This window comes from Anas platyrhynchos, chromosome 5 (assembly GCF_047663525.1).
Source record: "Anas platyrhynchos isolate ZD024472 breed Pekin duck chromosome 5, IASCAAS_PekinDuck_T2T, whole genome shotgun sequence".
NCBI classification, from domain to species: Eukaryota; Metazoa; Chordata; class Aves; order Anseriformes; family Anatidae; genus Anas; species Anas platyrhynchos.
The window spans coordinates 63,083,359-63,098,141 of record NC_092591.1 but is presented as its reverse complement, the minus strand read 5'-3'; the positions used below and the strand labels follow the sequence as shown (position 1 = coordinate 63,098,141).

Here is a 14,783-nt window from a genome sequence, read left to right as displayed (position 1 = left end):
GCAATTAATAAGAAGTTGAAAAAGAGTTACCATTATTGAATCAATCTCTATATTGCCCTATATTTAACAAATTAGATTTGTCCCTCCTCAGTTCTGATACAACATAACCTTATAAAATTATTTGGGCATTGGGAATTTTATGTACTGCCTTAAAAAATGGTTTACACTGGATAATGGTATGTAGAGATGATTCATTATCATAAATACAGTAGTTGTCATCATTGCCAAATTTGTTATGTTGCTCTTCCCACTGTGTAATCTTTCATTTAAAGCACAAAAGACTCATAGCAAAAAAAAAAAAAAAAAAACATTAGCTAGCTCTATTCATGCATCAAGATAACCTTCACTAAGCAGGCTTAAACTTTTTCCACCAGCAATTTATAGCAGTTTCCCAAAACTTTATTTCTAGCAATGACAAAGACACCAGACTGTATTACTGATCCATGTTAAGTATTAAACCCAGAAAATGGTTTACTTGAATATGAGGTTTCAAATTCTTCCAGGTGACAGCATGTGACACTCCTTGATTGATGTAATTCAGTGTTTGCTGCAGAACTCTAGGAGCCATGTACTGTTTTTCCTTGTATTGATACAACACCTTCAGCAACACCTAGAAAAATCAGATCTCATTAATAGCTCATACTGTGCACAGACCATTTTAACCCAAAGAATTACACTATCCCACACAATCCTACCTAACAATCCCCCAAAATCCAACCCAAAGTGCTGTCACCAGAGAGCAGATATCAAGAGCCTGCCCCTCTGCTCCCCTCACAAGGAAGCTGCAGGCCATGAGGTCTCCCCTCAATCTCCTCTACGCTAAGGAGACCAAGAGACTTCAGACATTCATCTTGCCCTCTAGACACTTCACCACCTTTGTAGCCCTCTAAAGATGCTCTCTAATAGCTTTATGTCCTTCTTATAACGTGGTGCCCAAAACTGTACACACTGCTCCAGGTGAAGCCACAACAGTGCAGAGCAGAGTGGGATCCTAAGAGCCTCTTGGACTTAAAAAAATTACCAGCTGTAACTCTCACCTCAGTACAAGACCTCAGTGGCATTAGATACCGACTTAGGATAAGAAATTAAAAGACCAGATGCTCTGAGACTTGAGGCTATTTCAAGAAACATCAAAAAATAAACACGACAGAAATACTTGTGTCTCTTGTGTATTAACTAAAAAGAGAATATGATTCTCTGCAAACAATACCTGAAAGGGACAATGATTGCTTGGAACACCAAAAACAGTAAACCATCAGTACATAGCACGACTAAGATGCTTCTTCAAATTAGAACAATTAAGCAGAGTGTTAATAATTAAAAAAATCGGAGAAACCAGTATCAAAAGTGATTAAACTCTCAAACAACCCAGTGATATAATTTTACTTCCCTGATTTTATGCTTTAAATATTATTTTCCAGAAGTAACTGGTAAACTAATGATGAAGAAGTTCTTGGGGATTTCCAGAGAACATAACGTTCTACAGATTGCCCCCTGTTATAAAATTCAACACAAGCGGAAAAAAATATGACCATCAGCTTATGATACACTGAACTTTTATAGCCCGTGTAGATGGGCTCCATGGCTTAACCTATATCATGGCAGCAGCTCAGTGAAGATTAAAAAAATATATAAATTGGGGAAGGTTCTTTATTGTAGGCAAAAGAAATCTGGTGAACTAGAACTTCACATATAGTAATACAATATTATTTGTCAAAAAGCTTATGCAGGAAGATCCATTTGCTGCCATCTTTGAATTTCAGAAAGATTTGAAGTTTTTGTTTGTTTGTTGTTGGGGGTTTTCTTGTTTTTTGTTGTTTGTTTTAAGAAGAGATTCCCCATTGCAACATAATGGCACACAAAAAGCCTAACTTCATCAAGATTTAGTTGGAGGAATGGGACTACTCTTCGAAAACGAGCACGGAGCTGAGGCTTAACAAGTGGTCTTTGCAGCCACGCTACTTAAAGTGTGCCTGGACAAGCATATAAGGTTTCTCACTTCACAATGTCTAAGCAATTACCTCCTATTGTTCAAATGCAATAAAGAAAGAAATTAAATGAAAGGATAAGCAAAAATTTAAGAGTTGGAGGCAGAAAAAGGAAAACGTGGGGTGGATGCAAAGAACAAATTCTGCAATGGGGCTAAGGAACAACCAGGCAGTAGTGTTCCACCAGTGTTTAGTTCTGGTTCATTGGGTATTTCAAAACCAGAAGGGTCTTGAGCAAAACACTAACACAAGGCTTAAGAATCAAGGTATTCCAGCAAGGTAAGTCAAGCCTGTTTTGGCTGAATTGAAAAAAGTTTATCCAGAACTAATGCTGTTGTTGTTGTGTTTTGTTTGTTGTTGTTTGTTTTGTTTTTTGGGGGGAGTGACATGCAAGAAAAATATAAGCTAGATAAATAATCAGTAATTATGAAGTTACTATCAGCATTATGTTTTAAGTTTACACTTGAGCAATCCATAACCCATGACACACATCTATTCATCCTTCAGTAATAGGGTGCATGTACTCAGGAAAGTAAAGACAACTCAAGCATAATACCAGGTCATAAACTGCATTCTTCAGCGTTTCAATCTCCAATTTCATTACTTTTAATGAAATATATCCTATTTAAAAATCTTTTAAAAAATATTTGAAAGATTCTATTTCTTGACAATACATCCAAGATTGTTTTCTGCGTAGATATCACCTTAAAATCATCCGTATTTTCATACAAGGTGCATTATTTTATAAGGGAGAAGGCTGAAAGCATTTTAAAATCCTGCTCTTCAGCAATTTTTCTTTGAAGACTTAACTTTCTGGTGTTACCTACATGCAGTAAGGATTATATTTGATTCAGAGGCAAATTAATATATATAATATATACAGGTAGGTGTGTGTGCGTGTGTATTTTTATATATATAGATATATAAACTGTTCAAATGGATCTTTTCAAAGATTTTTTTCCACGTGCAGTCTTTTGTCGGAACTTAGCTTTATCTGCAAAGTACATATCAACCAGTAAAGTCTTAAAGGACCTGCAGTAACTAAGCATTTAGTAGGATGCCATCCACAGGTATGAGCATCTCAAAGTGACAGACTCCAGTTCTCTCAATAGTATGTGGGGACATATTTCCTAACACTCACTGTGGCAATGTTCTCTTCCCTTTCAATGCTTAGACAACCTACAGAAAACACATGCTTTAGAAACACTTCCCTCATTTTTATTCTTGGTATTTAAGTCCTGTAAATCATTGTAATTGCATTTGGAATTAAAATAATTTAAGAAATAATTAGGAAGCTGAACTAAAAACAGTTCTCCTCATTAAAAGAGAGGCTTAGAAGAAAACAATCATTTCCCTGATTTTTTTTGTATATAGTCTACTCGTATTTACAATATAATCACCTTCAAGTAAACAGATTTTTGAGCTAATACAAGTGCATGAATTTTATAAAAACTCTTGAAAGTTTTATGAACTTATTCCAAGAAAACAGTAAGGAAGAAATCACAAACTCTAAACATATCCTAATACTTCCCACATTCAGCATTACTTACTTGTTGAACACCAACAGCAAATGCCTTCAAGAACACTTCAGCAAACTCATTGTACTCCTTGGAAACATTACCAGGGCTTCCATACCTAGAATTTGAAGCAAAGGTGCAAAATTGAAGTGTGCAGCACTGTTATTGACTTAACTATTAGGTTGTTCTCTTAAAAGTAAAAATAATGAATGCAAAATTACCTCTCAAAAAGTCTAGCTAAGATATGCAAAGCCCACTTCTTGCACTTCCACCAAGGCAACTCAGGTCTATCATCTTCATCAACTTGAAGCGTTTCCTTTAGGGGAAAAAAATTACCAATTATTTACAAACAGCCGAAACGGTATGCATTTTGGACATATCTATAGCACATTTTTTCTTTTACCCTTCCATTTGCACATCACACTTCTAGCTTAACAGAAGCATAAAGTACAGCATGCCTAAAAATAACTCCCTTAAATACATTCTATAAATGGTAAATTATTGAAAGAAGCCAAAATAATTTATGCTATAGTTTTAAAACAGAACTCCCAAACAAGCTATATATTTTCAAAACTTTTCTAGTTTGTTTAAAATACCCTATTTAGCTGAAAAAATATTTTCTTGGCACCTATTAAGAAAAACCACAGAAATTAGTTTTCATTTTGAAAAAATAATAGAAGTAAAATATTTAAGCTTAAAGAAATAACACCCAAAAGCCACTTACAGCTGGTACATCCCTATCCACAACAGTCTTCAAGATTTCTATCCATTCAGTCAGGTTTTGCTGATTTATCAACTCCAAAGGTAACGTGTACTTAAATAAAACAAAGGCAAAAATAAATTTATTATAAAGCATTTTGAAAATGTTACTTTCAGTTTGATTTTTAGCTCTTTCAAATCTTTGTCTACACTTACTTATCATTAAAGAACTCAGAAATAACAGGATAAAGACCTCAACACAATCTAGACTATATTCCGTATTCTCAAAGGTCCTAGAGGCCTTTAAGTTCTGCTTATACGATGCTAAGACACTACTTAAATGGATGTTACACTAATTTCTGGAGCAATTAGCAGCATATTAAGAGTTTCCTCACAAATTGCATTTACACTTGTAATTTTGAATAGGCTGCCCTCTACAACCTGTCATTAGGAAACTTATTTTTAATCAGTTATGTAGCAAACACTTGCTTAGAGGATAGGATGCATAAGTTCAATCTAATGTCAGACCAGGAAAAAGTATAGTTTTAAAAATATATATGTAATTTCTTGTTTTACAGCACAAATAATGATACCAAAACCCTGTGATTCATGTCACAACTGAACAGTAGTTGCAAATGATTCAAATTTAATCTAATATAGTTAATATTCCTGTCATTTACTATTTTAGAGTCAAACAAAGCTTTAAATTACCTATCAAGAATACATCGTATTTATTTTTTACCTGGACAAGGGCATAAAATATTTTGAAGATTTGTTTCTGGATGAGGACAGACTGATCAGATGGATCACTCAGAAGCTGAATGAAACTATCCTTCAAAACTGGCAGAAAATGTTGCATTGCAGCTATCAAAGGACTACGCTCCTCTGGTTTCTTGTACCTTTAGATAAGAACAAAATTAGCTTTATTGGTCTTCCAGGTAGTATGGAATTTTAAATGCCCACCCTTCCCCATCAGAGACACAAGTAGGTTAAAACACATGATGAAAAAATAAGCCCTTTCTTGTTACAGAATTTGGAGTAAAGTACAGCCAGACAACATTAAAATTAAAAGGCAAGTTTGAAAACTGCTAAGAGTTCATTACTGCACCATACAGCTGTATTAGTCTTCCACTAGTAATGCACTCCAGCCAACTTACTCACTTGGAATACTACCTCATGTTCTGCCACAACATTACTATAGTGAATAACACAGTACTACAGAAAGTACAAACAGAAGAAACATTTATTGCCAAGAATGACTGATCTTGGGCTAGTCAGTAAAATCCCAGAAAGACATCTATCAGGTTTCACATTTATCAAAAAAAATTACAGAAGATGGATTATTTCACTGATCAAAGTACATTGCAAGGTCTTTTTCCCATATCTTGCATATTAATTTGCCCAAATTTAACAATCTGAATGTAGGCTTCAAGGGCACATGGTGGACTCACAGGCTTCACTTTCAACAGTCTCTGAAATTGGGCCCCAAATCTTCCCAGGCCCATGCTGAAAGGAGGGCTTCAATGCCTTTCTGAACAAAAATCAAAATTTCTGAATGGAAATGAAGCCACATTTTTAAATCCTACCCCCAACTCTTCATTTATTAACAACAAAGTCCAGATTGAATAAATAGTTATCACAGCAGAACAGTGTCTAGTCCATAGTAGCGATAACAAGAACAAAGAATCACTTGAAGAATGTACAGCTTATTGTTTTGTTTAAGCAATTAATACTATAGTGCTCTTCTTGGGCTCTTGTGGGAGTTTTTTTTTGGGGGGGAGATAGATTTTTGGTAGACTTTGCATTCTTATTAAACATTAATCAATGCTCAGTCTCTTAACAGTGCCAACTTGTAGAAATATAATATAAAGTCTACTCAGTCTACTGCCAGATGGCATGTTCTGTAAAAACTACTACAGAACACTGAGCTCCAAAATCCTGTTCAAATAATATATTTTCTACATATTTTCTGAAATAGAAACCTAAATACAAAGACTTAATGTTGCTCAGGAAAGCTCAGTTTCAGATTTCCCCAAAAGATACAACTGAAAAAGACAGGAAAAATGATTATGCAAAGAGCAGCCATATGAACTCAATAGCTGGATTTGGATAGGGAAAAAAAATTGTAAAAAGTCTAAAAATATTTAGCTTCTACACTAAGAAAAAAATAAGCATCAATTGCTAAAGATTCCTACAATTCAAACAGTAACAACTTGACTGAAGTCATAACATTATGCAGAATTTCTCCCCAAAAGCTGGAACAGGACATTTAACAAATTTTAGAGACCTGCCTACACTCCCATTGCATGTAATACAATAATATGTGTGTATTTCTACATGATTGGTAAAGCTGACTATTGTTGACTTCACTAGAAAGCCAAATAATTACAAACAGTTGCTGGCTTCAACTGATGTTTTCGATCAGCTAACATTATTAACACAACTACTACCTCAGTTAATCATGCAATGACTATACTCACATCAAAATCCTTCCTTAACCAAGAATTACTATAATCAAAATACACCACCAGTCAACATTACACGTTTATCTCACAGGTCCCTGCTGCATAATTCATTTTAAATGTTTAATTTTTGAGATTGACAAATCAGTTTCCTTTCTTTTGCTAGCAGGACTTGCAACTCACCCACAGAAAAACCTCCAATGTTAAATTACAACAGTCTTTACAGCATTTCTATTAAAAAGAATTTCTTTGAGGAATCATTTTTCACCTGTTTTATTCTATCTCACATACCATTCATGAAATTAATAGTGGAATTCTTCTACCCAATATCTTAAAGTATCTAAAACAAAAGCATTACAAGACTGCTTTCGAGATTCATTTGTTGATTCCTCCTGTTATACTACTACTTTTCCGTGATTCTAGAATTGCTCTCTGCCACTCAAATGAGCCTTCCACAAGCTGACAGCAGCAGCTAAGCTCTGCACATGTTCTCAAAGGGCAACCTCAGTTTTAAAGATCTGAGCATAACAGACACAGAGCTAAAAATACTCAAAATTTAGAAGAGAAGCAAACCAAAGCTGACTACATCTGATGTTTCCTAACATTAAAGATTACACACTTGGACATCTTCGTATGTTAACTTTCACTCATACCTAGAGTACAAATTCATCAATTAAGTCTTATACTCTTTGAAATTAAGTAATCATTTGTAGCAAAGTTATGACTTGGAGCAGACTTTCTTATTGCTATGCAGCTTACATTGCTGTAACACATCAATCCAAACAGAACTACCACCAAACTAAGGCTTTAGAGATGGCCCCTTTTTTTGTGACCTAGATCTAACGTGTAATGTAGGCAGTTTTTCTGTACTTTCTTAGTGGTCAAGATATGAGGCAACATCTGCATACCAATACTCCAGGAGTATTGACTAAACTAAATTTATGATGTTTGTATCACTAAACTCATATTGACTAAACGTTCTATCACCTGTGCTCAATCCCACATGCAATTTTACACTGTTAAATTATACATACAGTACACAAGAGATACACGTGTATTCATTCTGCTGATTTACATGGTAGAAAAAACTTACTCATAGTTTTTCACAAGTTGATAAAGACAGAGAAGAATGCCAAGCCAACAAGCACTGTTGTCAGACTGAAGATAAAACCCGATTTTCTCCACAACTGCAGTCCAACGACTAGGATAGTCATGCTTGATAATATGATGAATGCAAGTAGTAAGTTGTACTCTGGAAACAAAGTATAGAATGATTAAATAAATTACTATAATAATATTCTTGTGGTGTTGAAGCATCTCATGTTGCCTGAATTTCGACTTACTTCAAGCTTGTGTTTTTGGTGGTTTATTTTTTTTAATACCAAGTTTATGTTCTGTACTTCCCATTTAATGCTGTTCATTTGATGAACTTTATAAATGAAATGATGAGGTCTGGCTTTTTGCGAAGGACTCTATCAGTAAATTTCCATGTGCAGCACAAGTTGAAAATTGTCTTTCCATCTACAGGAATCCTACGCTTAAGTATGCAGCAGCATAAAACAACAACGCTTAACATCCAGATTATCTTCGTTGTGCAAAAATGCAGTCAGAAAACAGAATCCAAAACCAGGTTAAAACAGCATACCTAATCAGCTCAGGAGAGTGAATAATGGCTTCTACAATATTTTCACGAATACAGTGTCTATCTTCTTCTGGGATGGAGTAAGGTGGAATCTCTCCTGGTGCAGTTTCACGATCTGGCCAATACTGGGTTATCATATTTTTCAAGTAGATAACTCCTATCATACAAGAGAGAAATCAGCTCATAGCCATTCCAAGTACAAAACAGATTTTGCAGAGATAATTCCAATTTAGAACAAAACAGACAAATTACTAATAATACACTGATCATATCTGACTACTAGGATCAATATACATGCAAAATTAAAAAAAATGTGCAAATTAAGATTTTATCAGTGTTTACATTACAAATATCTGAAGTGTGGGAGACAGAGGGATGTGGCCAACCTCTTTTCAGTGGTCTGTGGGGACAGGACAAGGGGAAATGACCACAAAATGGAGCCCAGGCAGTTCCGCACCAACATGCGAAAGAAATTCTTCACGGTGAGGGTGACGGAGCACTGGGACAGGCTGCCCAGGGAGGTTGTGGAGTCTCCTTCTCCCTAGATATTCAAGGCCTGTCTGGACGCTTACCTGGGCAACCTGCTCTAGGAAGCCTGCTGGACCCAATAATCTCTTGAGGTCCCTTCTAACCCCTACAATGCTGTGATTAAACTATCAGTTTTCTGTGTTGATATTCCTTCACCCATTTATTTTAATGTATTTATAGTAACGTAAAGGACGTGTTTCCATATGAAAACACGAAGTATGCTGCTTTCATATTACATATAAAAGAGCTCATGTTACATTTTAGCACTACAATCCTGAAAAATCCTTTGTAGTCTTTTTCTAACAATTTTCATTAAATGAGGAAATTAATACTAATGACCATCTAAAGCAACCCTTGTATTTTGTAGGCAAAAAAATTTAATCAAGTCTGTGATACAGGACTGAATGTTAAAGAAAACCAGAGTTCTCTTCTACCAAGTTTCTGGGCCACACCACTTCGTAGCAGTTGGGCTACTGGAACAAACACCTGCTTTTGCCACGTGACAACCACATCAAAACTGCTTATATGGCAGAATACAGAATAAAGCACTTGAAAGACTTATAAAATACAAAATGTAATGTCAAACTACAAACTAACATCAAAGTTAACATTAATCTAATTCTACATACAAATCCATAAAGTGATTTCTCAAACTTCACATGCACCTTCTGAACGCTCAGAAGCTAAACTGTTTTTGAAAGGGTCTGCAAAGGTCTGAAACAATCTGTAGATACATGCTATAACGACACTGAAGTGATGCAAAACTCAGCCTGTCCTCAGGGGGGTTTAATCATATCATTAGCTGCTTTGCAAAACATGCACTGTTTCTAAGACACGTGTTGCATGTGTTTTCTCCACTCCCTACAGCCTTTTTTTTTTTTTTTAAATTAGCTTAAACTAAGGCTGAATTTCAAGAGGTTGTTTTAAAACGTTCTCCTTTTTCACATTATACATGTTAAACAGTAACGTTTTTGACACATCTAAGCATTATCCTCCCAAAATAAGAAAAATGCAAGTTACGCTTACACTACAACTTCAGATAATCTACTACCTGGAAGGTTCACCTAAGTGATCAAGGTCACATCTCCTGAACTGTCAGAAACCACTGAGGTATTGTTTTAGAAACCTCTTACCAAGTAATCATAGTAGCTGTAAGGTGATGTTTGGACCTGCCAATATTCAAGATCCAATTTTACTGATTGCTCACTCAAATCAGCACTTCCAAGTGACAATGTGTTTTCTTCCAATTATAATGTTCAGAAACATTAGCTTTATTAGTACAATGTAAAATAACCTCCTTGGGCCAAGTGTACCATCATCATGAACTAGTCTGGTTTCCCAAAGGCCATTATTCACTAGAGACAAAGGGGAGCAACCACTGAAGAGTTAGCCACTTTTCTTTCTCTCTTCCTTATTTAGTGCATGGTTCCAGATGCAGTTTATGATGGCTAACTCTCTCTGACGACTCCCAATTTTCCCGTGTTTGAGATAAAAAACATTAGAATTCTCTAATAACCGAGTTGTGATACAATATCTGAATATGCACCTGTGCGCATGCACCATTAAAGTGAAAACAATTAAAGGATTTGAAAACTTGCCTGCCTGTCTCACTGGTAAATCCAGTTGCTCGGACATGGTGATCTGAAGCAAAGTTGAAACAAAGTTCACTGTCTTATGAGCCTGTAGACGACAAAAAAGTTAAGAAATTAGTATAGCTTAGTCATAGTCCATCAAGTTCTAGAGTACTCCTGTTTGCTATTACCATCTCTTTATAACATTGTAATGCAGTCAGAATAGCAGCAATTCAGTTTCACAGTAGATAAACTAAACCATTCCAAAATTTCATGCTCGCTGTACTCTGAAGACAGCATGGTGGAGGCAAAACCCTATCATTTTGGGTAGAGTTGAAGAAATCATTTAACAGGCTTCGGGAATCAGCCTTTTACAGTCACTAAACAAGTGAATACCTTGAAGAATATCTGAGTAGCCAGACAAAAAGCAAGCACAGCAATTTTACAATGACCTCAAGCAAGCTACTATGTAAACAAATAATTGTTCAACAATTCATTAGGTAATAATCAAAGCAACAGATGGCAACCTGTGGTTTAAAACTATGCCCAGCCTTAACCAAGCATATTCAAGTTATAGTTCACCCTTCTGATCAAAATGGCTTAAAGTGACCATTAATTCTTTACTACAGCAACAGCTAGCCTAACTACACAACAGCAAGCTAACAGTATGGAGACCTAAATGCAGTTTCAGAGTAACATCTAAAGATTTGCGAGAGTTCACTTCCAAACAAAGGCAAAACAAGATTTGTTTTACAATAAGGAGCAATGTCACTGATGTACTAAATACTACATCATATTTTCAACCTGAGGAAGCTGACATTTACCATGCACACAGCATCCCTTGACACCTTCCTAGACACCAAAAACTCGAGACGCTTAATGAACTTCCTTCCGAGAAGAAAACTTTAACTCTCAAAAACTTGATGTGCTTTTTCTAGTTTGAAAACATCATCATTTTCTTCAAGGTCAAGAGTCAATGGCTATAAGCTGCAGCAGGGGAAATTCCTGTTTTACACAAGACAAAATTCCCTTGCACCAACAAGGGTCAAGTACTGGAACAGCCCGCCCAGGCAGGCAGTGGGGCTGGCCCTTCAAATATTCCCAACTCCACTGGAGAAGGTCCCCACCTACCTCATCTAACTCTGAAACCAACTTTGCTTCATGGGACTGGAGCAAAGGACCTGCAGAGTCCTCCTAACCTCGTTCTTCCAAGCCTCTTATCCTAATTGCCACAACACACATCTGTTTTATCCTCACTAAGATGCCAAAATTGTTTCATATGCTCTTTGCAGCATGTCTATCAAGGACAACTGCATAGACCTAAATATCTCCACTTGTTATTAGGAAGGCATCTCTTACCTACATATTAATCACCTTATTGTTTCCTACATGAAGCAAATAAGTCCTTTGAAAACCATGACAGTTTTCATTCATCAAAAAAAGTAAAAGAATGTCTCCGACTCCACGTCAGAGCAAACACCCATCATAAAGAGACTATCCAACTAGCTTTCTGAAGGATTAAAAGCTCATTGACATTATGAAATGTCAACAACACTCCTTCTAAGCATTTAACGCTGCCCAGCTCTCTCCTTTCACACCAGGTTTCTACCTCCAAGCTCCAAAAAACGTCTCCAAAATGTTCTAGTATGAAGAAGCACAAAAGGCACAACCTGGAACTTGGTATTTGTTCCAGCACTTGTGCTAAAATTTTATTAGTATAGCTTGTTGCCTATCTTACCCGATTTCAAATGAGGAATAAACTTGACTGAAGAATCTCCCCAACATATATTGAAGTGTTGTACATACTCATCCTGTGCACTACAAACCTACAGACTACAGAAAACTCACAGAAGCAATGCTTGCATCTGGTCCGCGCCAAATGCTTATGTGTGGAGGGTGTTGGGATGAACTGGGACTAAGTGACACTGCAATACAAGCATGCATCCTCCTGAGCTATGCCCCTCTGATTTCCCTGAAGAAGGAAATATACTTTCAAATTAAAAAAAAATAGATTTGACCATTTGACAGTTGAAAACATTTTAAATAAATTTTACTTGTTGATATTAATTTCTACTACATCTCCAGGACTACTCAGTTCCTTTTTCTTAAGCAGCATTAACACACGCTTCTTCAACACACGCCTAATGACAGAAGACCCTAATTCAGCACAGTATTCAATGATATGCCTAACATTAGTGTCAATGGTTGGTTATATTAACAGTCTGCATAAAAGAGACTTAAAATGCAAGTTGATATCATTCCATCATGAGTACAATACACAACTACCTTTTTAAAACCAAGAGTTACTCATAATTTCCAAACATGAAATGCATTAAGAAGTATTTAATCGTAGAATATTGAAAATGATTTTTTTTTCCTTTTTCATGATAAACAATAACTGATCTTGTAAGTAAAGCTGCTGTAGATGGTACTTGAATTAAAAATATAAAAATACAATGAGATGCTTAAGAACTATGAAGAAACTGATTGGAATAACAAAACAAATTGAATAAAAGCATGGTAAGTGTTCTAAAAGAAAGAAGCAACAAAACCAGACAGCAACATATAGCCAAACTGCCACACATTGAAATTTTAATAGAGTTAATCACAAAAAAATCTTTCCTACATAAAAAATCAGGACAGACTGTGATTGTAGCAAGCTCCTAAAAACGTCAATTATATTAGTACATGGAATTAACATTTTCACTGGATTCTGTGAACTATTATAAAGTTTAAAATTACAGGACCAAAACATCTATACATTGTCTTGGTTTTCTAAGATCTTAGCAGTATCATCCTTATGAGTATTTCAAGCATCCTACACCAACCCATCATAGAGATGAGCTTCTCCATCACCTTCAGTGGTTCAAAGCACGGATACAGGCTAGAAATAGCTTGTGATTTTCATACAAGGTAGCATTTGAAGGAACTTGTACTTTGCCCTCAATACTACTTTCGGTTTGTAATTCAGTTCACACAGAGCCCCATAAACACTACTAAGCATTCTATAGAAAATATCAAGGAACTCCAAACTCTCCCCAACCCCCTTTCCCATCCCTCCACAAGGAACACGCTTCCAGAGAAGCTGCAACGTGAGGAGGAAGGCCTGCTACATGAAGGCATGGCTCTACTGCATGGTCAAATAAAACCCTGGGTACTACAAAACTGGCCGCGTGCTCCCTTGTTTTGCGTTACTATTAAAAAGAACATCCAATCTTTTCTTGGCACTCAGATAAAACAACTGCACTTAATACGAGAATCACGTAGGTGCCAATTTTGTATCTATGGCATTAAAAATACTGAACACACATCATTTTGGCTATTTTAATCATTAGTATTTTTGCTGTCCAAAGATGGCTGACCCTCGGGACATCATGTTCTTCCCGTTCATTGACACCACTGCTAAAAAAACACCACCAGAAAAGCACACCTATTTTAGGTATATATTCTATACAAACACTGGCTTTTGGTGGACGTGATTAGCCAAAATACTTCACAAATGAAGAGTCATTGAATATGTACCAGCAAACTGAATCTGAACACCAAGGATTCTGCGGGCATTTGCATACCCCAGTCTTCAGAAATAAATGCACTGAGGCCACTTCCATGGAAGCCACTGGTAAACAGCGTTAACCTACAGAGCACTTCCAGGCCTGCACAATTCAAGGATCAAAATCAGGATTTTGCAAGGGCTTCTATTACATACTCTAAAGTGTGTGAGAACAGAAACTAGTTCTGTGACTCAAGTTTTGACATAAGTAAAACCTGGTCTTCTGCCCCTTGGTTATAAATACTCTTCACTTCTAGAAATACGAAACTAAGAATTACAGGGACAATTAAAAAAACGGTTCTGTCCGAAAGTCTATTTCCCAACACGTAAGTCAACATAAAAAAGTCATTTCTAGTCCTTCTCCCTTACAACTCTTCAAACATGCCGTGTCACTGGTATGACTTTGTTGTCTAAGAGCCAAAGAATTCAGGGACTTTTCCCAAGAGCAATTTCTGCTATGCAGCCTCACTAGCTGAGGAATGTATTCTATCAGACCACAAACATTGCACCACTGTCTGTTAGTATCAGTCCGTATTCCAGAACATACAATCTTTGCTCATATTTCCTCGCAGGTTTTCCTAGCAGAGTTGCTTTGCTAGCATGTGCTACAGCAGTTTGATCAGTAGAAGTGTCAGGCCAGCCTCAATTTAAATGTGCATCAAGTTTGAAGTTCACATTAAGGAGACGGTCTCGTGGCATACAGAGCTAACGACAGTTAATTATGGTACACCAAGGTACTTTTTTCCCCACCAATGACACCCATACAAGTCAGTTACATTCTTTAATAAAAGAGTTACTCATGTCTTACAGAAAGCCAGCATGCCAC

The 14,783-nt window shown here is 36.3% G+C and overlaps 1 protein-coding gene across 1 annotated transcript in view; it reads right to left on the bottom strand.

The window, feature by feature from the left end:
- Nucleotides 1-14,783, bottom strand: part of IPO7 (importin 7) — a 36,630-nt gene that overhangs the window by 17,417 nt on the left and 4,430 nt on the right. Inside the window, exons 2-9 of the mRNA XM_027461258.3 lie at nt 10,435-10,516; nt 8,312-8,465; nt 7,760-7,918; nt 4,947-5,103; nt 4,230-4,319; nt 3,727-3,821; nt 3,539-3,623; nt 476-610 (exon numbers count right to left, since the gene is read on the bottom strand). Coding sequence (XP_027317059.2) covers nt 476-610; nt 3,539-3,623; nt 3,727-3,821; nt 4,230-4,319; nt 4,947-5,103; nt 7,760-7,918; nt 8,312-8,465; nt 10,435-10,516 — 957 coding nt within the window. The remainder of the gene's footprint in view (nt 1-475; nt 611-3,538; nt 3,624-3,726; nt 3,822-4,229; nt 4,320-4,946; nt 5,104-7,759; nt 7,919-8,311; nt 8,466-10,434; nt 10,517-14,783) is intronic.